This window comes from Erythrolamprus reginae, chromosome 8, assembly GCF_031021105.1.
Source record: "Erythrolamprus reginae isolate rEryReg1 chromosome 8, rEryReg1.hap1, whole genome shotgun sequence".
Classification (NCBI taxonomy): Eukaryota; Metazoa; Chordata; class Lepidosauria; order Squamata; family Dipsadidae; genus Erythrolamprus; species Erythrolamprus reginae.
The window spans coordinates 37,637,719-37,664,214 of NC_091957.1; the positions used below are offsets into that span (position 1 = coordinate 37,637,719).

At 45.1% G+C, this 26,496-nt stretch overlaps 1 protein-coding gene across 1 annotated transcript in view; it reads right to left on the minus strand.

Annotated features, from left to right (window-relative positions):
• Positions 1–11,222: 11,222 nt before the first annotated feature.
• LOC139171445 (phosphatidylinositol-3,5-bisphosphate 3-phosphatase MTMR8-like) overlaps positions 11,223–26,496 on the minus strand; it is a 60,708-nt gene continuing 45,434 nt past the window's right edge. Inside the window, exons 11-12 of the mRNA XM_070759684.1 lie at positions 13,805–14,628; positions 11,223–11,420 (exon numbers count right to left, since the gene is read on the minus strand). Of these exons, the coding sequence (XP_070615785.1) occupies positions 11,287–11,420; positions 13,805–14,628 (958 nt within the window). The 3' untranslated portion in view covers positions 11,223–11,286. The remainder of the gene's footprint in view (positions 11,421–13,804; positions 14,629–26,496) is intronic.

Genomic DNA, 26,496 nt, shown 5'->3' on the forward strand with positions numbered 1-26,496 from the left:
ACATCTCGTCAATACTCTGCGGCCTGCATTGGTGGCCGATTAGTTTCCAGTCACAATTTAAAGTGTTGGTAATAACCTATAAAGCCCTACATGGCATCGGTCCAGAATACCTTCGGAACCGTCATCTGCGGCACAAATACAAGCGATCAATTAGGTCCCACAGAGTTGGCCTTCTCCGGGTCCCGTTGACTAAACAATGTCGTCTGGCGGGCCCCAGGGTATGAACCTTCTCTGTGGCGGCCCCAGCCCTCTGGAATCAACTCCCCCCGGAGATCAGAACCGCCCCCACCCTCCTTGCCTTTTGTAAGTTATTAAGGACCACCTATGTCATCAGGCATGGGGAAATTGAGCCCCTGGGTTTATATTATTTATGTATGGTATGTGTTGTATGGTTTTAATAACGTGTTTTTAGATGTTTTTAAATTTATTAGATTTGTTTACATTGTTGTTGTGAGCCGTTCCAAGTCTTCGGAGAGGGGTGGCATACAAATCTAATAAATAATAATAATAATAATAATAATTATTATTATTATTATTATTATTTGCCAGGACTGACCCCACTGCCTTAGAAGATAAATAAGTCTGCTGTCTGGACAGGAATGAGCACTGATAAGCTATCACCAATGACCCTGTCAACTTCTCTTACTTTCCCCTTGGTTGGAAAATCAAGTTTGTGATTTGCAAGATGGAGTTCAGAGGCATTCATGTGCAAAAGTGCAAGATTTCACTAGGCAAAAGAAAAGTGTTACTGGTTTTTGATGCAAGAAAGGAAGACTGAACTATAAACCTGACCACCTCGGGTTGTTAGTGTTCTTGGGGCTTCAGAATCAGGTTCATGCTATAGATTAGGAGCATACTGGGACTATTAAACTATTTCCCCTGCTTCCTTTTACAGCATTTCTTCCTAGGTTCACTGTCACCATTTGCAAGAGTGCAGGACTCTCCCAACATGGCAACGTTAAGACTTCAACTCCCAGAACTCTGCACAGCACATTAGCACAAGTTTTAAAAGTTGCCAAGCTTGGAAACCTATGGTTTTTATTGCATTGCATTCTCTGCCTTATGCTGGGATAGTTCAGAAATAGGCTCAGTCTTTAAGGAGAGCGCAGAGCTGGAGGACATCCGATAAAGGTTACAAGGAAGGCATTCTTCCCACCCTTTCCCTAAGCTACCCCACCCATCCCCTCTCCCGCTGATAAGTTTTCTGTTTGCCATGGTAACAAATCCCAAGTCTGTTTTCCTTTGCATTGGTCTCATCCCTGATAAAACTCATCTGATTTGCACAGGAAAGAAAAGAGAGTGGGGAAGAAGAGAAAGAAAAAGAAAGAGAAGAAGAAAGCAAGAAAAGAGAAAGAAAAGAAAGACTCAAGAGGGAGTGGAATAGTGTGAGAGAAAGACATTCGGAAGACGCACTAAGACAACCAATGGTCCTACATAGATTGAACTGGCTGCTTTCAAGATAGACTAGAGTCCTGGAAATATTACCGATAATCTGCAAGAAACCTTCGGGGGAAATGATAGGATTCCAGATCCCAGGCCATAGTTCCCTCTAAGCTGAGCAGTGAGCAATTGCTCACTTAAAAATCATCATCAACTCAGAGTTTTCCAAACCTGCCCAGAAGCTGAGAGGGAAGGAGAGAGAGAAGAAGAGAGAAACAGATAGAAAAAAGAGAGGAAGGAAAAGAGAAAGAAAAAGAATGGGAGTAAGGAAGAGAGAAAGAAAATCAAAATCTAGTTTGAAACTAGCTCAACTATTTAAGTGGCATTTTGATATTGATAGAGTTGCCCTATTATGAGCTCACTGTTATAGACACACAGTACAGTATTTTATTTTGAAATTCTCTGAGGCAAAACAGGGTGGGTTTTTTATTTGTTTGTTTATTTGTTTGTTTATTTATTTATTTAATATTTCTGTGCCGCCCAGTCCCGAAGGGACTGCCGCTCAGACACTATACTTTTCCGCCCACCCCAAAAAAAAATTAGAGGGAACACTGTCCCAGGCTAGTTGAAAACTACAGACCAATTTCTCTACGCTGCGTCACATGTAAAGTCATGGAATCAATCATTAACCAATCAATTACCATCCACCTAGAAACTAACAAACAATTTGGTTCAGAAAAAAATTATCTTGTAACCTGCAACTCCTTCACTGCAAAAACATATGGACTACAGATCTCGATCACGGCAATAGATGCAATTTACATTGACTTCTGTAAAGCCTTCGACTCAGTGGCTCATGACAAACTACTTCTAAAACTCAAATCCTAGGGCATCTCAGGATCCCTCCATGGCTGGATATCTGGGTTCCTATCAAACTGACAAGAAGCTGTCAAAATAAGGAGTGCTATATCTAATCCTGCAGCGTATCCCAAGGCAGAGTACTTGGACCAACACTCTTCATACTCTATATAAATGACCTTTGCGATCACATTACAAGCAACTGCGTTCTCTTCGCCGACAATGTAAAGCTTTTCAACAGCACCGATAACACAGCTACTCTCCAAAAAGACCTTGACTTTGTGTCTGAATGGTCAAACATCTGGCAACTCCAAATCTCAACCAAAAAATGCTCTGTCCTACACATTTGAAAAAAGAATCAGAGCACCAAATGCAAGCTGAATAAACAAGACTTTACAGACAACTCTCACTCTGTAAAAGACCTTGGAATTCTCATGTCAAATGACCCAAGTGCCAAAGCCCACTGCAGCAGTATCACCAAGAAGGCTTCAAGAGTTGTTAACTTAATCCTATGTAGCTTCTGCTCAGGTAATCTCACACTACTAACCAGAGCATACATGGAAACATAGAAGATTGACGGCAGAAAAAGATCCCATAGTCTGCCCTTATACTATTTCCTGTATTTTATCTTAGGATGGATATATGTTTATCCCAACCATGTTGAAATTCAGTTACTGTGGATTTACCAACCACGTCTGCTGGAAGTTTGTTCCAAGCATCTACTACTCTGGTGAATACAAAATATTCACCAGACCAATCCTTGAATACAGCTCATCTGTCTGTAACCTACACCGCAATTTCAGACATAAATTCTCTAGAAAATATCCAGAGATACTTTACTAGAAGAGCCCTCTATTCCTCCACTCGCAACAGAATACTCTACCCAACTAGATTTACAATCCGAGCTTTAGAAAGCTTAGAACTACGTCGCCTTAAACACGACCTAAACATAGCCCATAAAATCATTTGCTACAATGTCCTTCCTGTCAACAACTACTTCAGCTTCAACCACAACAACACAAGAGCACACAAGTTACCTCTCCAAACTTGACTGCAAGAAATATGACTTTAGTAACCAAATAGTTAATGCACTCACTACCTGACTCTGTAGTCATCACCCAACCCCCAAAACTTTACCCTTAGTTGACCCCTTCCGATCCCTAAGAGGTCAGTAAGGGACGTGCATAAGTGCACCAGTGTGCCTTCCGTCCCGTCCTAATGTTTCTCACTAGTATCATGTTTATAAACATTGTTATACCTGTATCTTTGTATGCTACTTGACAAAATAAATAAATAAAATAAAATAATAAATAAAGACACTGTACTTGGTCCATTATCTCCACAAGGTTCAATGTGTTAAAACACAGCACAAAACAATAGGCTTGGGAGGGGTTTTTTGGGGGGTCATCTACTCCTCCCCCTGCCCAAGCAGGACAGACGCTATCCAGACACATTACCAGTTTCTCCTCCTTGCCCAGGGATGGAGCACCTACCACCACTCCTGCAGGAAAGTTTTTCCACTAGTTTATTGTTCTCACTGTACGTAATTTCCTTCAGTTCTATGATATGGCAAATTTTGACAGCAGGCCCCAGTGTCTCTCAAGTTTGGCCACTAGATATGATGACTAAACGTTTAAATAATCAAACTGAATCAGAATTTTATAAAATATGGAATAAAGTATATGACTGGTGGAATTTTAAAAATGGTATTAATAGTTAATTATAAGTTAGAATGAATTAATATATAGTAGAACTAACTTAGAAGTGTATATTCTTTCATTTTCTTCTTCTTTTTTCTGTATTACTAATAACCTTTTTTCTGTTTAAGTATAGAATGTTTTAAAATATAAAGGAATTTGAATAATAAGTTTAATATTATAAAAATAGAGTTGAATTTAATAAGAGTGTAACCTACATGTGTGGTACTTCTGCTTTGATCTGACTACAGTTAGGTTTTTATATTTCTGTAATAGTTAGACTTCTACGATAAGCGGAGCAATAGTAGCTCCTTAAATGTTTAATGTTGTATGTTTTTGTCTGTCTTTTTTTTGAAAATCAATAAAAAATATTTTTTTAAAAAAAAAAAAAGATTGGACGTCCATCTTCCAGAACTGCCCAGCCAGTGTGCTTCGAGGGATGGGGAACAATTGGAAGAAACTCAGGAACTCTTTTTTCTTCATATGACAACGCCAGAGAGATTAGTAGGAATTTTGTTCAAGCTAAAGACATACATATCTTTATCGCTTGCAAAGTGACATATAAAATCTGCCTGAGCCTGGTTGTCTTTCTTTGTTTCCTTCTTTTTCTTCCTTTTTTTCTTTCTTTTCTCTCTCTCTCTCTCACCCCCCCTCATTTTTTTCTCTCTGTGGGTTGCCTTGTTCCCGAAACAGTTTCCAAGGTGTGTGTTACCTGAACTTTTCTTGAAGCTTCTCAAAACTAAATCTCGAAGGCTCTCGGAGATTCATGGACCCCATTCTGATAAGACCCGCAGTGGAAGCTACTTAGGGCTCTTAACAAGAAAGCTACTATAAAAACCCAGAATTCAAGCAGACTCCAGGTTCAAATTCATCTCCTTACAGCATAAAGTTCTGCAAGTATCTTTTTTCTCATATGGAGATACAAAGGGTGTTACGGATCTGCCTGGTCTCAGGCCTTTTGCTTCTGTCTTCACACACACCCTATCGAAGCATTGCACAGCCCAAGATGGGGGGGGGGCCTGGGACATGAAGGTGGCGAGCAAACTCACCCGTTTTCCTTCTGAGAAATGGCTATTGCTTGATTGGTTGGGTCAATCATACTACAGTTTTCCAAGAAATATTTTTTCTCCTCCTCCTCCTTTATTTATTTATTAGACTTGTATACCGCCCCTCTCCGAAGACTCAGAGCGGCTCACAACAAAATACAAAGCACAAATCTATTATTAAAAACAATTATAAAAACTCATTATAACACAGTGAACCCTAACCCTCCCCTTCCCTAACCCTCCCCTTCCCTAGGGTGGGTGGGGAAAGTCCAGATGCCGGGCCCCTCCCCTTCCCTAATAACCCTAACGCTAACCCCCCCTTCCCGAACCCTAACCCTCCCCTTCCCTAGGGTGGGTGGGCCAAGTCCAGATGCCGGGCCCCTCCCTTTCCCTATGAACCCTAACCCTCCCCTTCCCTAACCCTCCCCTTCCCTAGGGTGGGTGGGCAAAGTCCAGATGCCGGGCCCTTCCCCTTCCCTAATAACCCTAACGCTAACCCCCCCTTACCGAACTCTAACCCTCCCCTTCCCTAACCCTCCCCTTCCCTAGGGTGGGTGGCCAAAGTCCAGATGCCGGGCCCTTCCCCTTCCCTAATAACCCTAACGCTACCCCCCCCCCTTACCGAACCCTAACCCTCCCCTTCCTTAGGGTGGGTGGGCCAAGTCCAGATGCCGGGCCCCTCCCCTTCCCTATGAACCCTAACCATAACCAATTAAACCATAAATAAAATGAAACAACTAAGGGTCAGTTATGTCCCCAAAGCCTAGCGGCATAGGTGGGTTTTCAGTAATTTGCTAAAGGCAAGGAGGGTAGGGCAGTCCTGATCTCCAGGGGGAGTTGATTCCAGAGGGCTGGGGCCACCACAGAGAAGGCTCTTCTCCTGGGGCCCGCCAGACGACATTGTTTTGTCGACGGGACCCGGAGAAGGCCAACTCTGTGGGACCTGATCGGTCGCTGGGATTCGTGCGGCAGAAGGCGGTCCCGGAGATATTTTTCTCCTCTTCTTCCTCCTCATTCTCTTCCTCCCTCCATCCCTCTTCCATCCCCAGTCATTATCTTGTGAGGTCACCCATTTCTTCTGCCAAAAAAAATCAGTTCTCTGTTGACCCACAAAACAGTTTAAATGATGATCAGAATCAGAAAAGGTTCCCATAACTCTGTATTTTTAAATCAATACAAAACACAAGATCCGTCGGTGTCTAATCCAACCTCCAAGCGATTCCTCAGACAATATTGTTCTACATTTCTGACATCTTCCCCACTTCCATTTTAAAAGGAGACAAACATGGAACTCCTCATGCTGGCTAACAAGATTCGTAGTCTTCTGACGTAATTAGATTTTGGGTTAAAAATGCAAATGCTTTTCTACTGCCCTGGGCTTCGTCTAAGATGATGTTGGCAGATGGATTTCTCGCAAGGCCGAGTTTTTTATATGCAGGATGCGAGATGGCAATTAAAACTGTTCAATAGAGGGGGGAGCACCAAAATTCCTTCTCCACAACCCCCCAACTCTGCCCAATAACATCACAATTGCCAAAAATATGAAAATGGAGGCTCTAAAATCCGCTTTCCTTTAAAAAGCAAAAGAAGCTGATTTAGAAGGCGCCATTTCAGAGCGGGCGCTTAGGTTACAAAATGGCCGGGATCTTTGTAAAAATTGCAGGGAAGAGAACATACAAGTAAGGAGGACTTGGCCATTTGGGGCCAAAATCTACCCTAATCCCACTGCCATCATTGCACCTTCCTGAATCATTCAAGTAGAACTTGATGTCAACTGTCCTCTTCTGCCCCCTTCTGTCAGAATTATAGAATAACCATTCATAATGGTACCTAGGTAACGTTTTTGGTTCAATACTGTCACCTGGTGGAAAATAACCTGTACTGTTCTTCTTTTAAAAAACAAAAACATACAGTATTTCATCTCAAGCATTAATTCTTATCATTAAAATATATAATATATAATTAAAAGATTGTCAAAGTAGTTCTCAAGGCACCTTGGTGTCATCCCGACAGGGAAAGAAAGACACTGATGAATTTTTAAAATCTGTGACCTTTCACATGAATCCAAGCAATTAATTTTGCCATTTATTTATCCATTTATCAATTTTGAGCCCCTGATATTGCAGCATAAACAACCTTCTCTTTCCTCTTCTCCCAGATTAAGCTGAACTGTGCTGTAAACATTTTCATGAAAATCTGTTGTTCTAAACTGACTTAATGATTGAATATAAATGATACATATCTTTAAAATAAATCTGATTTTGCTTCAGAATTTGAGAGAGGGAAAAAATATCCGTATTTAGTGCAGTGAGCTGCATCTTAAAATTGCATTTACCTTTACCTAGAGAATTAAAAATGCTTCCACTAGTAATAATTATATTTGCATTTCTCAATCTTATTAAACAAAAGTGATATGATTAAAACACTCCTACGGTATCACAAGATGAATTCTCAAATACGACATTTTCCAACCTTGGCATCTTTAAGATGTTTGGCTGGGGCAAGAATTCTGTCTGTAAGTGAGGAACAATAAAGAAATGAATAAAAAAACATCTTGTGCTTAGTGTTGTGAATGCTCCTGGTCCACCTCTGGTCATGTCAGATTCTGAGGAGGATGAGTCAGGGCCCTCTGGGTACCCTGGGCGTAGGGGGGTTGCTAGCTGATGCAGATAATGAGAGTGAGGGCAAAATAGACCTGGATGAATTCAAGGGACCACCAGAGCTGGCAGATATAGAAACATAGAAACATAGAAGTCTGACGGCAGAAAAAGACCTCATGATCCATCTAGTCTGCCCTTATACTATTTCCTGTATTTTATCTTACAATGGATATATGTTTATCCCAGGCATGTTTAAATTCAGTTACTGTGGATTTATCTACCACGTCTGCTGGAAGTTTGTTCCAAGGATCTACTACTCTTTCAGTAAAATAATATTTTCTCATATTGCTTTTGATCTTTCCCCCAACTAACTTCAGATTGTGTCCCCTTGTTCTTGTGTTCACTTTCCTATTAAAAACACTTCCCTCCTGAACCTTATTTAACCCTTTAACAAATTTAAATGTTTCCCCATTTTATAACTTTTCTTAGAAACATAGAAACATAGAAACATAGAAGACTGACGGCAGAAAAAGACCCCATGGTCCATCTAGTCTGCCTTTTTACTATTTCCTGTATTTTATCTTACAATGGATATATGTTTATCCCAGGCATGTTTAAATTCGGTTACTGTGGATTTACCAACCACGTCTGCTGGAAGTTTGTTCCAAGGATCTACTACTCTTTCAGTAAAATAATACTTTCTCATGTTGCCTTTGATCTTTCCCCCAACTAACTTCAGATTGTGTCCCCTTGTTCTTGTGTTCACTTTCCTGTTAAAAACACTTCCCTCCTGAACCCTATTTAACCCTTTAACATATTTAAATGTTTCGATCATGTCCCCCCTTTTCCTTCTGTCTTCCAGACTATACAGATTGAGTTCATTAAGTCTTTCCTGATACGTTTTATACTTCAGACCTTCCACCATTCTTGTAGCCCGTCTTTGGACCCGTTCAATTTTGTCAATATCTTTTTGTAGGTGAGGTCTCCAGAACTGAACACAGTACTCCAAATGTGGTCTCACCAGCGCTCTATATAAAATTCTTGCATTTGTTAAGTGAATCACTGCAGGTGATTAAGTCAGTAACCTGGTTGTTAAGTGAATCTGGCTCCCCCGTGGACTTTGCTTGCCAGGAGGCCGCAAAAGGGGATCCCATGACCCAATGTATGAGCCAGTGGCCAAGCGTTTGAGTTCTGATCACCCGATCATCACGTGCAGCAAAGGCAGCAACTGTGAAAAATGGCCAAATCAGTTTTTTCAATGCTGTTGTAACTTTGAAAGGTCACTAAATGAACTGTTGTAAGTTAAGGACTACCTGCAGTAGATAAAGAAATACTGTTATCGCAGAACATATATTAATTCCACAAAGATGAAGGATTCATCTAACAAACTGTATTTTTAAAAAAATGTATAAATGTAAGGAAAAATAATATGTTCACTTCAAAGGGAAGGACTACAGTTCAAGTACAGTATATGGTATACAGTATTTTGTACCTTTGCAGTATATTATACCTGTATAATCTCTTATGAATCCAATGACCTGGGAATCAAAAATGATTTATTATATAACTGTGTAATTATTGTTTTCACACATTGCCAGGTTTTATATTGTTTGTAACATAAAAATTTGAAAATTAAAAAAATGTATAAATGTATATATCAAAGAATTGTTGTGACAGAAAGCTGTTAAAATTAAAGAAAAACACTCCTTGACGTACAACCATCCATTTAGTGACATAGAAACATAGAAGTCTGACGGCAGAAAAAGACCTCATGGTCCATCTAGTCTGCCCTTATACTATTTTCTGTATTTTATCTTAGGATGGATATATGTTTATCCCAGGTATGCTTAAATTCAGTTACTGTGGATTTATCTACCACGTCTGCTGGAAGTTTGTTCCAAGAATCTACTACTCTTTCAGTAAAATAATATTTTCTCATGTTGCTTTTGATCTTTCCCCAACTAACTTCAGATTGTGTCCTCTTGTTCTTGTGTTAACTTTCCTATTAAAAACACTTCCCTCCTGGACCTTATTTTACCCTTTAACATATTTAAATGTTTCAATCATGTCCCCCCTTTCCCTTCTGTCCTCCAGACTATACAGATTGAGTTCATTAAGTCTTTCCTGATACGTTTTATGCTTAAGACCTTCCACCATTCTTGTAGACCGTCTTTGGACCCGTTCAATTTTGTTAATATCTTTTTGTAGGTGAGATTTCCAGAACTGAACACAGTATCCCAAATGTGGTCTCACCAGCACTCTATATAGCGGGATCATAATCTCCCTCTTCCTGCTTGTTATACCTCTAGCTATGCAGCCAAGCATCCTACTTGCTTTTCCTACCACCTGACTGCACTGTTCACCCATTTTGAGACTGTCAGTGGGGGATTGGTCCAAGTCAGAGGACGAAGGGGACATTAGAGTGGATGAGCCACTCTTAGATGCTCGACTCAGATTACAAAGCAGACAACACTTGTATGGTAAACGGTAGTAGTTTGTAATTTTAACTCTAGGGGTTTGGTGACCACTTCCAGCAGGTATATAAGCCAGGTCTTCTGGGTAATTCTGGGTGGAGTTTCAACATTGCTTTCATGGATGCTGTGATAGATCTGGGGTTCCAGAAATGGTCCCCCAAAATACCTGATTTCTGCTCTGCAAAACTCATATCCTAGAAGCTGCCTGCTTGCCAGAATGTAGTAAACTGAATTGTAGTACCTATGATTTCACGCCTGGTTTATCTTGCTGGAGTGCAATTAGCCCTGACTCTGGTGTCTTTCCCGGAGGCCCATCTGATAACCTTGCAGCTGTGAAACTTATTTCAATGAACTTTCAAAGACTGACTTTTGCTTGTAAATGTGGCTTTTTCAAATATGGAATATAATTTAAAGCTTAAATTGTAGGTTTTCACCTTTTGTTTCAATCTGAGAAAGTTGGATAGAACAGTGTCCAGAAGTTGTGGGTGCTCCATCACTAGAGGTTTTCAAGAAGACTCTGGACACCACTTATTCAGAATGGTACTCCTGCTTGAGTGGGGGTTGGACTAGAAGGCCTTGAAGGTCCCTTCCAACTCTGTTATTTTGCATCCTAAAATTCTGTTTAGAACAACCACAGGCTTTTCTTGGGTTCTGGCTCCCGACAAAAACAGATGAAAATGGTAGCTCAAGCCACACATAGAAATGTCACCGTTAAAGAGCAAAGGATTTAAAAATTCCCCCTCCAACACAACGTCGCTCTCCTGATAAAAGAAGGGGGGTTTCATTCATTCTAAGGGGATGGAGAGCAATATTTTCATTAAAGGTGCCCTTTTGTTATTTACTTTGTTGTTTGGTGTTGCAAATCTCTGCTTTAGGGCAACGGAACTTGACCTTCAAAAAAACCCCCACAAGAATAAACCTTTTGTCTTCCCAGCCATCTACCAGGAGAGTGAGATTTCCTTTGTCCATTATAGTTGGTCAGTGTTAATATTAAGATGATGGTCTTCAATTCCCAGAATTCCAGGTGTTAAAGTCCATACTTCTTAAGATTCCCTAAATTGGGAAACTGTGTTTAGCTACTGTATTATTGTTCACACACACACACCATTAAATCCATTCAAGCAAACCACCACACACTGGTCTTGCAATTCTTAGAAGCGTCTTTCTTTCTTTCTTTCGTTATCCAGTTACGGTACTTGGTAGCCCCGGGCGATTCAGCGTTGATCTTCCGTTACACTTGGTGTTTGAGGTAGTTGAGCAGCACCAATGGGAGGTCCAGCTGATCCACAGCTTCGGGGTGATTCCCCAGTTTCATAAATCTTCTGATTGCCAGTCTGCACTGAGACATCAAGGATTTGGGCAACGCTGGGAGGAGAGAGAGGCGGTAGTCATCATTGCGCGGTTAAAGCTGCTAAAGACTTCACCCCCTATCATGCCTACAGGGTCATCATCACATCCCTGGACATGAAGAACAAAGAACCACCCATGCTTGGTAGTTTCTGGTCTGGGCCCAGCACGAAATCCAGCTCTTCTGGATATTATTATAGAAACATAGAAACATAGAAGACTGATGGCAGAAAAAGACCTGTCGTCATATCATACACAAAAAACTACATAGGCAGGGGGAGATGTTTCAGTTCCCCCACGCTTGATGACAGAGGTGGGTTTTAAGGAGTTTACGAAAGGCAAGGAGGGTGGGGGCAGTTCTAATCTCTGGAGGGAGCTGATTCCAGAGGGTTGGAGCCGCCACAGAGAAGGCTCTTCCCCTGGGTTCCGCCAAACGACATTGTTTAGTTGACGGAACCCGGAGGAGACCAACTCTGTGGGACCTAACCGGTCGCTGGGATTCGTGCGGCAGAAGGCAGTCTCGTAGATACCCTGGTCCAGTGCCATGAAGGTGGAAGTAGAATGGAAGAAGAGTCCCCTTGCAGAACATGGGGAGATCCTGGATGAGCTACGGGGGAGGGGAGGAACAACCCCCCTCCTTCTGCCAACCCTTCAAGCTCAGTCGGGACCCCTTCGAAGCCCACCCATCTGGAACTCAGAGCAGCCGATGCTGAGCGTGTCTATGGAGATTCTCCAACCTCCAAGTCAGGGTTGTCCCAAAGGGGTTTTTGTAAAAGTCAACTGGACTTTTTTGCCTTTTTTCCCACTTGAAAATGTTTTGCTTTTCACCCAGGAAGCTTCTTTAGAATGTTTTCAAGGAAAAGAGGGTCCAGTTGCCTTTTGGAAAAGCCCCTTTGGAAGAACCCTGACCTGGATGGGGGGGAACCTCCACAGGTATTCTCACCTGGGTGACTCTACTTAACCAAAACCTCCGTCCTTCAAGTCACGGCCTGCCCCAAAGGGGCTTCCTCAACAGGCCACTGGACTGACCGGCTTCTATCCTTGAAAAGGTTTTGCTTCTCATTCAAGAAGATGAAGAAACTCCTTGGATGAGAAGTGAAACATTTTCAAGGAAAGAAGCAAGAAAGTCCCGTTGCCTTTTGGAAAAGTGCCGAAATGGGTATGTTAACTAAAAAATCAGATGGGGAAGAAAAATCGGATTATTATAGAGTTTGGGATACATTTTATAACTGGTTTAAACATAGAAACGATCAATATGTAAAATAGAAAGCAAGGTTTAAAAGGATCAATAATTAATATTTTCTTTTTTTTAATCTTTGAAGTCTCTGGGTTCTTTTTACTTTTTTCCAAAGACTGTTCTTTATTAAAATTTTCTTTTTTGTTCTTTTTATCCTATGAAATGTACACTTTTGACAGTGAATGTAGGCTTAAATGTTCTAATTTTGGATGTAGAAACTTATACAACTCCGTGCTTCTGGTGGAAATTGAGATATGTGTATCTCTTTTGATGTTTGTGAGTTTTTGTCTGTTTTTAATGTTTTGCTTTGTTTTAAATAAAAAAAATTAATACAAAAATTTTAAAAAATGAAAAGTGAAAAAGCCTCTTTGGGACAAACACTCAAAATTTTGTTACTCCTGAGTGATGAATGACGCAAACCCTTCTGGCAGAATTTCTAGAAAGGCACGGTCACTTCCTCCCATCCAGGCTGTGAAGCAAACCTGGGTTTCATTTTCTGCTTAACCTGCACAGAGTCTGCAAAAGTATAAGGCCTGCTGTGGTTGTGAGTGCAGATTTAGCTATATGGGTATGTCTGTTTGGCTTTTTTCCCCTTAGCTTGTGATTTAAATTGTTTTGGGTGACACTTTTGTACTCATTTTGTGTACCTTGCATAGTATTGCTTACGTCAGAAACAAATAATGTGATAGGTAATATATGAAAAGAGGGAGGGAGGAAGGAAGGAAGGAAGGAGGGAGGGAGGGAAGGAAGGAGGGAGGGAAGGAAGGGAGGAGAGAAGAAGGGAGAGGAGGGAGGGAAGGAAGGAAGGAGAGAAGGAGGAAGAGAGGGAAGGAAGGAAGGAGAGAAGGAGGGAAGGAAAGAGGGAGGGAGGGAAGGAAGGAGAGAAGGAGGGATGGAGGGAAGGAAAGAAGGAAGGAGGGAGGGAAGGAGGGAGGGAAGGAAAGAGGGAGGGAAGGAAGGAGCGAGAGAAGGAAGGAGCAAGGGCGGGAAGGAAGGAAGGAGAGAAGGAGGGAGGGAAGGAAAGAAGGAGAGAAGGAGGGATGGAGGGAAGGAAAGAAGGAGAGAGGGAGGGAGAGAGGGAGAGGGAGGGAAGGAGGGAGGGAGGGAGGTTTTACGAATCTGCATAATCCTGTATTACATAAAATAAAAATAAGAAACAGATCACCTCTTTCTCTGGCCAGCAGCTCGAGCACTTCAGGCCTTGCTGAGCTCTTCTCCAGCGTGGTGATGCCAGGCAAGTGGACATTGGCACCAAAATCCAGGAGGAGCCGGACAAACTCCACCGGGCAGCCGTGCTTCAAGCAGGCCTCCAGGACAGTCTTGGGGTGCTTCATGCGGGCAACCATGCTCCCGTCCAGGCAGTTGTAGTTGGGCTCGGCACCAAACAGCAAGAGGGTCTTGAAGCACTCCAGGTGGCCGTAGGTGGACGACAGGTACAAAGGCCCGCAGCAGGCCACGGAGTGGGCCGCCCACTCGGGGAGGCGGGGCTTGACGTTGGGGTCCGCCCCGTGGGAGAGCAGCTCCTGCAAGATCCCCAGGGCACCTTCCCTGGCGGCCGTCAGCAGCGGGGTGCAGTTGTTGTGGACGCTCCCCGAGGGGCAAGCCCCCGCCTCCAGGAGGGCCTTCACACAGTCCAGGTGGCCATGGCTGACGGCCACAAAGAGGGGTGTCTGGGCCTTGACGTCCAGGCCGTCCACGTCGGCCCCGTGCGCCAGAAGCACCCGGAGGCAGCCGAGGTGGCCCTTGGAGGCCGCCAGGCGCAGGGGGGTGCTCGGAACCCCCCAGCCGCTCCGGCTGTTGATGGCCCGCTTGTATCTCTCTTGGAGCAAGAGCTGGTCCAGCAGCTGGGGGCGGTCCTGGGAGACGGCTCGGCTCAGCTCCTCTTGTTCTCTGGACCCGTCCTCATCCTCACGGGGCTGGAAGAGGGAGAACATCTTGGTGACGTCCAGCAGGCTCATCTTGAAGGACCTCCGGAGGGGGACTTTCATCGTGGACGGGGCTGGGCTGGAGGCTGGGAGTCACACAGGCCACACGGGTCAATGGTCCAGAGAAGGCAGGTGAGGGGTTGCAACCTTGGGCGGACGCAGCTGGTTCACAAGCCCCAAATCCAGCACAGGCTATTTACGTGCAAGCATAACGCGGTTTCTGGGGTCTGGGTGAATAAATAATTTTAATTTAATTTAATTTATTAGATTTGTATGCCTTCCCTCTCCGAAGACTCAGGGCGGCTCGCAACAATAATAATAACAATATACAGTGTAACAAATCTAATATTAAAAGAAAGCATCTAAAAACCTGTCATTTAAAAAAGTATACAACACAAGCATACCATATATAAACTCTATAAGCCTGGGGGAGATGTCTCAATTCCACCATGCCTGGCGATATAGGTGGGTCTTAAGCAATTTACAAAAGGCAAGGAGGTGGGGGCAGTTCTGATCTCTGGGGAGAGTTGATTCCAGAGGGCCGGGGCCGCCACAGAAAAGGCTCTTCCCCTGGGGACCACCAGACGACATTGTTCAGTCGATGGGACCCGGAGAAGGCCAAATCTGTGGGACCTTATCGACCACTGGGATTCATGAGGCAGAAGGCGGTCCCGGAGATATTCTGGTCCAATGCCATATAGGGTTTTATAGGTCATTGCCAACACTTTGAATTGTGACCAGAAACTCATCTGCAGCCAATGCAAGCCATGGATTGTTGTAGAGACGTGGGCAAACCTAGGTAACCCCACAATAGCTCTCGTGGCCGCATTCTGCATGATCTGATATAAGCGTATTTCAGGTGACCTCCCTGGCAATTCCCCACAAAGTGAAGAAAAGACTTGGCAACTTTAAGACACGGGGACTCCAACTCCCAGGATTCCCAGCCAGCCGTGCCACAAAGATGACCAGGGGACTGGGGGATGAGATAAAGGAAAAGCAGTTAAAGTGAATCGCTTCAGTAGTTAAATTGCAAGTAGTCCTCAACTATGCTTCATTTAGTGACAGTTCAAAGTTACAACGGCAGCGCCAAAGGAGATTACCACTTTGCAGCATCCCTTGAGGTTGTGCGACCAAAATCCAACCTGGGGGGCCAAGAGGCTGAAGCCGCAAAGGGGGCTGAAGGAGCCCCCCTGCACCTTTGGCAACTGAGTCCAATTAATGACCGTCACAGCCCCCCAGGATGACGGGCTTCCTCCCTGCAACTCCCTCACAAGCAAAGTCAGTGTGGGAATCCGGTTCCCTTAACAACAATGCTGCAACGTTCTGCCTGTCAATGACTACTTCAGCTTCCATCGCAACAACACAAGAGCACGCAACAAATTCAAACTTAATATTAATCGCTCCAAGCTTGACTGTAAAAAATATGACTTTAGCAATCGAGTTGTCAAAGCATGGAATTCATTCCCGAATCAGTAGTGTCAACCCCTAACCCCCAACATTTCTCCCTTAGACTATCCACGATTGACCTCTCCAGGTTCCTAAGAGGTCAGTAAGGGGCGTACATAAGTGCACTACAGTGCCTTTTGTTCCCTGTCCAATTGTCTCTCCTTATCTCATATATCATATATCTTTTCTTCCTTTCATATATCTTCTCCTCTACTTTTATATCTTTTCTTTATATATAATTCTTCATATCTATCCTCTTCAATATGTATTGTGTATTGGACTAAATAAATAAATAAGCAAGCAAGCAAACAAATAAACAAACAAACAAACTGTGGGCTGGAAAGTCGTAATACTGGGCAACATTCCCTGAACAGAAACGTGGGGCTGAATTGGTGGCGGTGAGTCCAGGGCTGCTCTGTGAAGTTACACGGGTGTGAAGCAGGTTGGCCTCACTGCTCAGGGGGGGGTGACTGAAGGGGGCACTTTGCGTCCTGCTGAGCCTGCAGGGGTCCTGGGGGGGATGCCCAGAAGTCACTTCTTTCAGCCCCCTTGTAAGTTTGAAGGGTAGCTAAACAAATGGTTGTAGGTTGAGGACCGCCTGCAACTAGGCTTGCCTGGGGGGGGGGCGGCACTCACAACCTGTGTGAGGGTTGCTTTCTCCTCCACGGGGGCAGCCTGGGGGGCCAAAGCCGCAAAGGGGCTGAAGGAGCCCCCTGCACGCAACACACGGCTTTCTTTCTTTCTTTCTTTCTTTCTTTCTTAATTAATTAATTAATTAATTAATTAGATTTGTATGCCGCCCCTCTCCGAAGACTCGGGGCGGCTCACAACACAATACTGAACGTACAAATCCAATACTAAAAACAGATTAAAACCCTTATCATAAAAAAGTTCATCACACAACCCAAACAAAACCATACATAACCCGTATTAGCTAAGGGGCATATCAACTTCCCCAAGCCTGGCCCTCGAGCCTCCCCCCCCGGAGGCACCCGCCCGTCCGGCCCCCCCGCCGCCTGCCGCTACTCACGAGCTGGTGGCCGCTGGACGGGTGGCTGCTTAGCCCGACGACGCGTCGCCCGGAGCCCTCGCCGCCCGGCCCTGGCTGTGTCGCGGCGCGGCCTCTGTGAGGTGTCCCGGAGCGGCTCCCCCGCCGCCGCCCGCCCGGAGCCCCCCTCCCCGGCCGTCGAGGGGGGCGAGACGGGCGCGGACAGCTGCGTCGCGCTAATTTTAGCCCCGCCGGCTGGGCCGCTTCCATGCTGGGCGAGATGGGAGCGCCCGCGCGGGCTGGGGGCGCCGGGAGGGGCCGGGAGTGGGAGGGAGGAGGGGACGGGGAGACGGGGGTCTTCAGCCCGGGGCGGCCCCGCTCCCCCGCGGGCCTGGAAGCCCCGTTGCCCAGGCAGGAGCGGCCCCGGGGAGGCTGGGCCGCTTTGGGCTCTTCTCTCCTCCAGGACCCGCCACGAAGAGCCGTCGGGAGGTGTCTCCGAGGACTCCGCTGCTGGCCGCCCCGGGAGGAGAAGCGTTGGGGGGACGGTGGCGGGAGGAGGAGGCGGCCGAGCTTAGCTGCCCTCGGGGGTGGGGGGGCTGGCCGGAGGGGGAGGAGGGAGGAGCCGTGACTGAAGGTGGCAGGCGAGGGTGGCGGGCCGTCGAGCAGGCGGGATGCGGCCTTCGTCTTCCCAGCCCTCGCCTCTAAGAACCTCTGCCTGCCTGCCTGTCCGTCCGTCCGTCGTCTGTCCCCTCTCCTCCCTGGGAACCTGCAGCCCCCACAGGCACAAGTGGCCCAGTGCTGCAAATGGGATCAGCCGGATTTTTGGGGTGGGGTGGGGTGGGGTGGGGTGGGGACAGCAATGGCAAGGGACAGTCCAAAGAGAGGAAAAAGGGACCCGGGAGGCCTTCTAGTCCAACCCCCTTGCTCAGGCAGGAGGCCCTGTGCCAGGAAGGGCAACCCTGGGGCATACGTGCCCCAGACGGCATGCGGGGCCACATCTGAGGGCCCACGCCAGCTCCAGAACTTAGGCACACGCTGCCCAGCTGGTTTTACGCCTCCTTTCTGGCTGTTCTCGCTCTCTGCAGGGATCAGGGAAGCCTCCCGAAGGAAGCCCAGGGAGAGAGAGAAAAACGGGCAAGCAGGCCGCCTGGGAGCCTGGAAGCTTCAGTGACGCCTGCACACATGCACTAGGTGGGAGAGGGGTTGCGCATGCACAGGGGCAGAGCATTGCATTATGGGTGCCCTCACTATTGCCTGCCCATGCACCCTTTGGGCCCCCAAGCCACAAAAAGTCCCCCCTCCCTGCCCTCTCCCCATTCGGGACACACGGCTGTCCACCCCCCTCTCTTAGAGTCACGTTTTCAGTGCTTCTGGGATTTGGGACTGTTTTAAGCTATTCAACAATATTACAATTTAATATGGGGGGGGGGGCCGTCCAAGCCTTCAACCCTTGCAACACAAGGCCTGCAGCTAAGCCCAGCGGTTGTGAGAGGGCAGGTGGACGATGGGGTGACCCAAGACCCACTGCCCAGCCCCCGTCTTCCCCCCCTTCCATCCCAGAGAAAGGGTCCTTGGATGCTGTCTGCAAGTGGCGCTAAAACTGACCGGAGGCTTTTATCAGAGAAACAGAAGAGGCCCCATCAGTACTTAGAGCTGGTGACGGGCAACCTAAATTAGGCCCAGTAAGATGATAAGGATGGAAGAGCAAAGAGGCCGAGCCAAGATATGGAAGGCCAAATTGGATTCTGCTTGTTCATTTGGGATTCACTTCTGAGTTTTACATAGGTTTCACTCAAATCTGCATTTCGACGGTCCGTATTCATATTTTACTTATTTTACTCTGCTTGCTCATTCCATGTTTACACACTGGATCTGATAGGTAGCATCCTCTCTCTCTTACTTTTCTCCCCTGCTGTCTTTTTTTTTATACCAACCAAGATGAATAAAATCTATATTCTGTCTGTTTATCTAGACCACATCCTTTCAATAGGATTCTCCATCGCCCACCATGCTTCCAAAGTGGCTATAAAATGCCCTTGAGGGAGAGGGGGGGGGGGCTGCAAGGACACAAGGCAGGAAGAAAGGTTTGGAAAAGAACAAACTAGGGTGGTTTATAAGGTGACACATGACGCAAAGGGGAAGAATCCCACAAGTGTCCACGTGGTGAAGAGGAAGATCAGAGAAGGCAGACAAGGGGAAAAGGGTGAAATTAAAAGTAGCTGCAGCAGTGCTTGCAAATACACAGTTGAGCATCATTTATTATTAGTCACTGCAAATGGGATTGTGTAAAACAGACCACAACATTTCACCAGAAGAAGAGGAGGAGGAAGAAGGAGAAGAAGGAGAAGAAGAAGAAATAGAAGAAAAAGAAGAAGAAATAGAAGAAAAAGAAGAAGAAATAGAAGAAGAAGAAGAAGAAATAGAAGAAGAAATAAAAGAAGAGGAGGAGGAGGAAGAAGAGGAAGAAGAAGAAAGTTTAATAGGGCCTTCCCCACCTGGCATTTCTCACCTGTGCCCGAGGACCGTCCTGGCCTCCACAGCTGGATTGGCCCACAGCAGAATCCCTTCTCTCCTTTCTCTGGAAAAGTTCTAGCCAAGAGGGTCTCTTGCAAGGGGTTTATGATGCCTGAAGTGGCACAATGGAAGCAGAGTTAACTCATACAGGTAGTCGGTCCATGGCCACAATACCTGTTGCTGAGCGAGGCGGCTGTGAAATGTATTTTGTACCATTTGCAACTTTTCTTGACAGTTGTTAAGTGAATTTCTGCAATTGATGACTTAGTGACACAGTGACCTCTTCTAGGACTGACCGGTTGGATGGCCTTGCAGCCCAAGGGACTTGCGGGAGTCTTCTCCAGCACCAGAGTTCAGAGGCCTCCATCCTTTGCCGCTCGACCTTCCTTTTGGTCCAACTTTCACAGCCGTAGAGAGAAACTGGGAAAGCCACAGCCTCGACTAGGCACACTTTGGTTGGCAGGGTGACGTATTGGCTTTTGAGTCTGCTGTCTAGCTTTGCCATGGCTTTCCTCTCCAGGAGCGAGCGTCTTTTAATTTCTTGGCTGCAGTCTCCCCACCTGTGGTGACCTTGGACCCCAGGAAAATAAAATATGTCACGACCTCCATTTCTTCCCCATCTATTTGCCATGAATGGAGATGGCCGGGTGCCATGATCTTCGTTTCCTTAAGGTTGAGTTTCAAGCCAACTTTTGCACTCTCCTCCTTCACTCACACCTAAAAGCATCTGAGTGGGCAGCTTTAGTACTTCCATTAATGTGCAATTTTCGCCTTCAGTGCCGGAAGTTGGGGAGATGTTATGGCCCCAAAGCCAAAGAGCCGGTCCATGTTGATGTCTGCAGTTGCAGCTCGTGTCCTATAGGGGGCGTGATAGAACGGCACATGCTGGAATTCAATGCATTTGACCTTAGGGATTTATCTGCTGATTATTTAGAATAACTTTATTCTTGCTCGTTTCAATGGACAAATACAGGAAAAGTTTTCCTGTTGCTCTCCATCACGTTGGACCACACAGTCGAAGGCCAAGTTTTGTAGGAAATTTTTGTGCTGGGATAACAACTGTGTCCCTAATTTAGAGGAATACGCCCATGTCTTGGTCGAGCCCACTATCCCCAGCATCTCCGTGGCTATTGCAGTGTTTGGAGATCAGAGCCTGGGACAACAGGTGCCTGCTCCAAACAAAAGCAGGCATGTTGAGCACAACTTCTCGGCTTCCAGAGATATGATACCAATTGTGGGGGGGGGGGGAGACTCTGAACGAGGCTCACGGCTGCTTTCAGTATTTATTTATTTATTTATTTATTATTTATTTATTTATTTATTTTGTCTAATACATAATACATATTGAAGAGAATAGATATGTAATAATATAAATACAGAAAAGAATAGAAGAAAAGATATAAAAGTATAGGTGAACATATTTGAAAGGAAGAAAAGATAAATGAGATAAGGAGAGACAATTGGACAGGGGACGGAAGGCACACTGATGCACGTATGCACGCCCCTTACTGACCTCTAAGGAACCTGGAGAGGTCAATCATGGATAGTCTAAGGGAAAAATGTTGGGGGTTAGGGGTTGACCCTACTGAGTCAGGTAATGAGTTCCATGCTTCGACAACTCAGTTGCTGAAGTCATATTTTTTACAGTCAAGTTTGGAGCGGTTAATATTAAGTTTGAATCTGTTGTGTGCTCTTGTGTTGTTGCGATGGAAGCTAGTCATTGACAGGTAGAACGTTGCAGCATATGATCTTGTGGGCAATACTTAGATAGTGTTTTAGATGACGTAGTTCTAAGCTTTCTAGACCTAGGATTGATAGTCTGCTTTCGTAGGGTATTCTGTTTCAAGTGGAGAAGTGAAGTATCTTCTGGTGAAGTATCGAGTGGAGGAGTGAAGTATCTTCTGGTGAAGTATCTTTGGACATTTTCAAGGGTGTTGATGTCCGAGATGTGGTATGGGTTCCAGACAGATGAACTGTATTCAAGGATGGGTCTGGCAAAAGTTTTGTAGGCTCTGGTGAGTATGTGAGATTGCCAGAGCAGAAGCTGCGTAGGATCAGGTTAACAACTCTAGCAGCCTTTTTGGCGATATTGTTGCAGTGGGCTTTGGCACTTAGATAATTTGATATTAGTATTCCAAGGTCTTTTACTGAGTGGGGGTTGGCTGTGAGATTTTGTTTATTCAGTTTATATATGAGGTTCGGATTCTTTTTGCCGATATGGAGGGTAGAACATTTGCTGGTTGATATTTGAAGTTGCCATGCGTTAGACCAATGTGAGACAAAGTCGAGGTCTTTTTGGAGAGTAGATGTGTTGTCCGTGGTGTTGAAAAGTTTTACATCGTCGGCGAAAAGAACACAGTTGCTTGTGAAATGATCGCAGAGGTCATTGATGTAGAGAATGAATAGAGTAGGTCCTAGTATGCTGCCTTGGGGAACGCCACTTTTAACCGGGACAGGGGTGGAAATGGCGGAAATATCCCTTCGTGCCCTGTCCAAGTATCAACTCCAGCCCTGTGTAGTTTTTGAAGATCAACCCAATGTGAGATTGGGGCCAAAGAACAGGAAACTTACATCGCCATGTAGAGTGTAAACTGCATAACATCATTTGAGGTTTTAAAATAGCAGCATTGGTATGATTCGTGTCACCAGATGCTGAGCCACAATTTTAATACCAACCAGATTCCAAATGTTTGGATCACAGTTTCTACCAGCATGAAGCCCCCTGGCTCTCTAAGGGAGGCGAAGGGGGTCATAGGGTCATCTCTATCCTGGGAGGGGAGGGGAGGAAGAGTTTCAATGGAGGTGGGATGTTTGTCTCTCAACTGGGGGATTTGGTGTACAAACCTATCTTCTTCTTTTCGTGATGTTGACATTTATCCCAGCAGGGAAAAGTGCTGAATAATACTGAATGAATAATTAGATATTGAAACATTAAGCAGGATCAGGCTCAGTTAGCTCTTATTAGAGAAGAGTCACCCAAAAATGCCAAGACTGAAACTAGCCTGGGAAATAGGCCACAAAACCAGAATCAATGCCCAGACAAACAAACAAACCAGAAACATCAGAGTTCCACATTAATACCAAGATCACACGGATTGTGCCCATGGGGTCACGAGCTGAGTTGACTACATCTTTACTCTTTTCATCAGAGTCACGTTGTTGTGGTTAGCTCTGGCCCAGCTCCGGCCCCAAGGAATGTGGAGGTGGATGTGGGGGAGACATCCACATGCCGCAGGCCTGTTTTGCTCCCAGTAGAATCTGCCGATGAAGTCTCCTCTGACCAAGGAAGCGTAAGTGACAGGGAAGAGGGGGGTTTGGCAAACAGCCCAGGAGGAGATCAGTGATCTGTATCATCCCTGAATTCTGAACAAGAATTAATGACACATCCACGCATACGTAGAGTGATGCATAGGAGACAACAACTGAAGTATTATTACAAGAGAAAATGAGGCCACCTATGGTTGGGTGGGGCTACTGTAATTAGTGCTACAGATAAAAGTGCAGCCTGGTGTTTTAGCCACATGGCAGTTTATCTGATTTATTATTTCATCAAGATCATGGTTTTTGCTCTTCAGGATGGTGTGTGTGGACTCTCTGGACTTCAGAATTGGACTCAATTTCCCAGTTATTGGGTGAGCAATTGGACTGCATTTAACCTGTGCCTTGTGTGTACCAGAAAATCCCTTTGACATTTAAAAAGGGAGCTGTTTCTGTTTTTCTGTTTATAAAAACTTTTGGGTTTTCCTTTTATCATGTGGTGTGTGTCTTCCTGGACTAATTATCCTGTAATTACGGGCGGTTGAGACACGCTGGCAGAACACACGTTAGGGACCGATTCCTGAGAAAACTAAAAAAATAGCTTTTTGGCAGAGATGCAGAAGTGGGGACAGATCAACCAAGGATATTTTTCAGGAACCCCTTTTCTCACCTATTACAAGCAGGGAAATATTGTTTTGGTGCATTGAAGTGAAGAATCTCCTAAACCCGGTGATGGCAAACCTATGGCAGGGGTGCCGCAGGTGGCATGTGCAGCCATATCTGAGGGCATGCAAGGCGTTGCCATAGGTCAGCTCCAAAACATTTGTTGGCGCTGGCCAGCTGATTTTTGGGCTTCCGGAGGGCGGGGAGTCATTTCGGCCCTCTCCTGCCCTCAGGAAAGCCTCCTGAAGGCCGGGGAAGGTGAAAAACGGCACAACAGGCCTATCAAATGTTCAAAGAGGGACTTTTCAACTTCTGTTGGGCCTGTTTTCTGCCATCCACATGCTCTGGAGGCTGCAGTGAGGTCTGCTTGTCTGCATGGGGGAGGGAGATTGTGCATGCATGCAAGGGGGGCATGGCATTATGGGTGTGGGCATGCGTGGGTGGGCGGGCAGGCTGTCATGGGCACGTGCGTCCTTTGGGCACCCGAGCAACACAAGGTCCGCCATCGCTGTCCTCAACCCTCCAGGGGATAGTCCACCACCATGAACGACTGGAGCTTCAGCAAAGGACTTCTGTGAGAGATGTCACGGATGTAATTCACTTTAAGAGAAAGCCAAAGCAAAGTGGTGTGTATTTATAGTGCAGAAAGTCCAGGGATATTTTTAGACCGATTCTCAGCTGTTTTACCTCTCCTTCAAAATGTGTGGCCCACCCAAGAATTTCACTCCCACAAAGATCCACCAAGTGAGGGGCTGCCACAAAGAGGTGGGGGCCAGTTTACTCTCCGAAGCCCCTGAAGGCAAGACAAGAAGCAATGGGTGGAAACTAACCAAGGTGAGAAGCCACCTAGAACTGAGGAGGAACTTCCTGGCAGGGAGAAGAGTTAATCAGCGGAACAGAAGTTGCCTCCAGAGGTGATGGGTGCTCCATTGCTAAAACCTCTAGTATTGAGGCTGGGCAGCCCCTTGTCTGAAGCGGCCGAGGGTCTCCTGCGTGGGCAGGGAGCTGAAATAGAAGACCTCCAGAGCCCCTTCCAGAGACAGGGATGTGATCCAAGGATTGACTAAATGGTGGCAAAATGAGACACAAGTAGAGGTGCAAGAGATGAAAAATACAGTAGAGAATAGAAGGAAAATCAAGAATACAAGAGTTAGGGAAATGAGAAGGAAAATATTACATAAGTGGTGTTACACACCCGTTCAACTTGCACACTTTCAGCAGAACGTTAAAAGTATCTGTTGGCATGGGTGCCAAGATAAAGGAGTGTTTATACATATGCCCTGGGAATGCCCAGTGGTGCAGAACTTTTGGCCAAAAGTGCAAGAGGATATTAATAGGATATTAAATATAAGATGGACGATTACTAAGGAAATGGCAGTATTAGTAAAAAGTAGTGAGATGGGAGAATACAGAGAAATAAAACAAGCAGCGATAGAAAGCGCTCAGGCGGTAATAGTCCTGGGGTGGAAAGATGCGACAAAATGGACAATGCAAAATTGGTATAGGTATATGGTGGACCACATTCAATTTGAGATTATGGATAAAAGGATGAATTCGATTAATGAAACTGATTTGCAACAGCTGATGGGGCGATGGGACAAGGTAAGACGATATATGGCGAGTAGGATCCGAGACCAACCTATAAGAAACAAGTTGGAATCACTCTATAATATGTAAAGAAATATTTCACTCTTGGGTTTAAATGATTTATACAAGAAATACCCCCAACTGGTGGTGGGGTATGATTGATTTCTGGTGGTGGGATCACTGAGCACATGTTATATGTTATATGTTGTGTGTGTGTTTTATATTATAAAAATCAATAAAAATATTAATTAAAAAAAAGCCCCTTCCAGATCTATTGTCCTCTTTTCTTTTTCTTTCTTTCTTCCTCTTCCTCGTTTGGATGGCAACCTCAGCTTAAGATGTTGATTTTACTGAAAGAGTAGTAGATCCTTGGAACAAACTTCCAGCAGACGTGGTAGATAAATCCACAGTAACTGAATTTAAACATGCCTGGGATAAACATATATCCATCCTAAGATAAAATACAGAAAATAGTATAAGGGCAGACTGGATGGACCATGAGGTCTTTTTCTGCCGTCAGACTTCTATGTTTCTATGTTTCTATGTTTCTATGTTTGATTCAGGTTGATTCTCCCTCTTGTAAATTTCTCTTCTCCGTCCCCAAAGAAGATGTCAGCTTAGATCACTTTCAAAACATCACGCAAAGCATTTTTGATTTTGCAGTTTATTAGATGCCAAGAAGAAGGCATCACTGAGTTTGACTTATTTTATAAATGATGGATAGGAGACTTCATTTTATATTTTAAAAAAATACCAAAAATTTAAAACCACAATAAAGTTGGCATCAATATTGAACATTTATTGGCACTGGCTGGGAATTCTGGGAGTTACTCCACACAGCCTAAAGTTTAAAAACACTGGACTGGAAGACCTGCTTTTTCTAAATTAAAGGTAGTCCTTGACTTACAGACATTAAACTTTGAAGTTACAACTGCACTGAAAAAAGTGGCTTGCAACTGGTCCTTGCACTCACAACCTTATGATGAACCTTTGGATGGTTGCCAACCAGCATACATTTATGAGTGCAGCATCCCATCTGATCATAGGAATTTCCTGGCTGGTTTCCAGCATGGGAAGTTGGGTTCATGGGACAACTGCACTTAACAATTGATTCTCTTAATGAGGATGGCAAAAAAGATTGTAAAAGTGGGCGTGGCTAACTTAATTCTGCTTAGCGGCAGAAATCCTGGTCTCACTTGTGGGTGTAAGTAGAGTCCCACCTGTACAGGTGAATGTTTGTTTGAGTTTCACAATACAAAGCAGAACAGTCAGCCCAGCAATGAACATCTTAAGCTGAGCCCAGCATCTTCTCTGATCAGTAAAGCACATAAAACAAGACCCCCTTCTCATCTTGGGGGGAGAAAACATTTGATGTCGAACTCTCGAGGTTAAGTTCCAAGCAGGACAGTCTGTCATGGCGGCTGTCAATCTCACGTGGGAGTGGGCCTGGCCAGAGCGTGGTGCATTTGGCCTGAG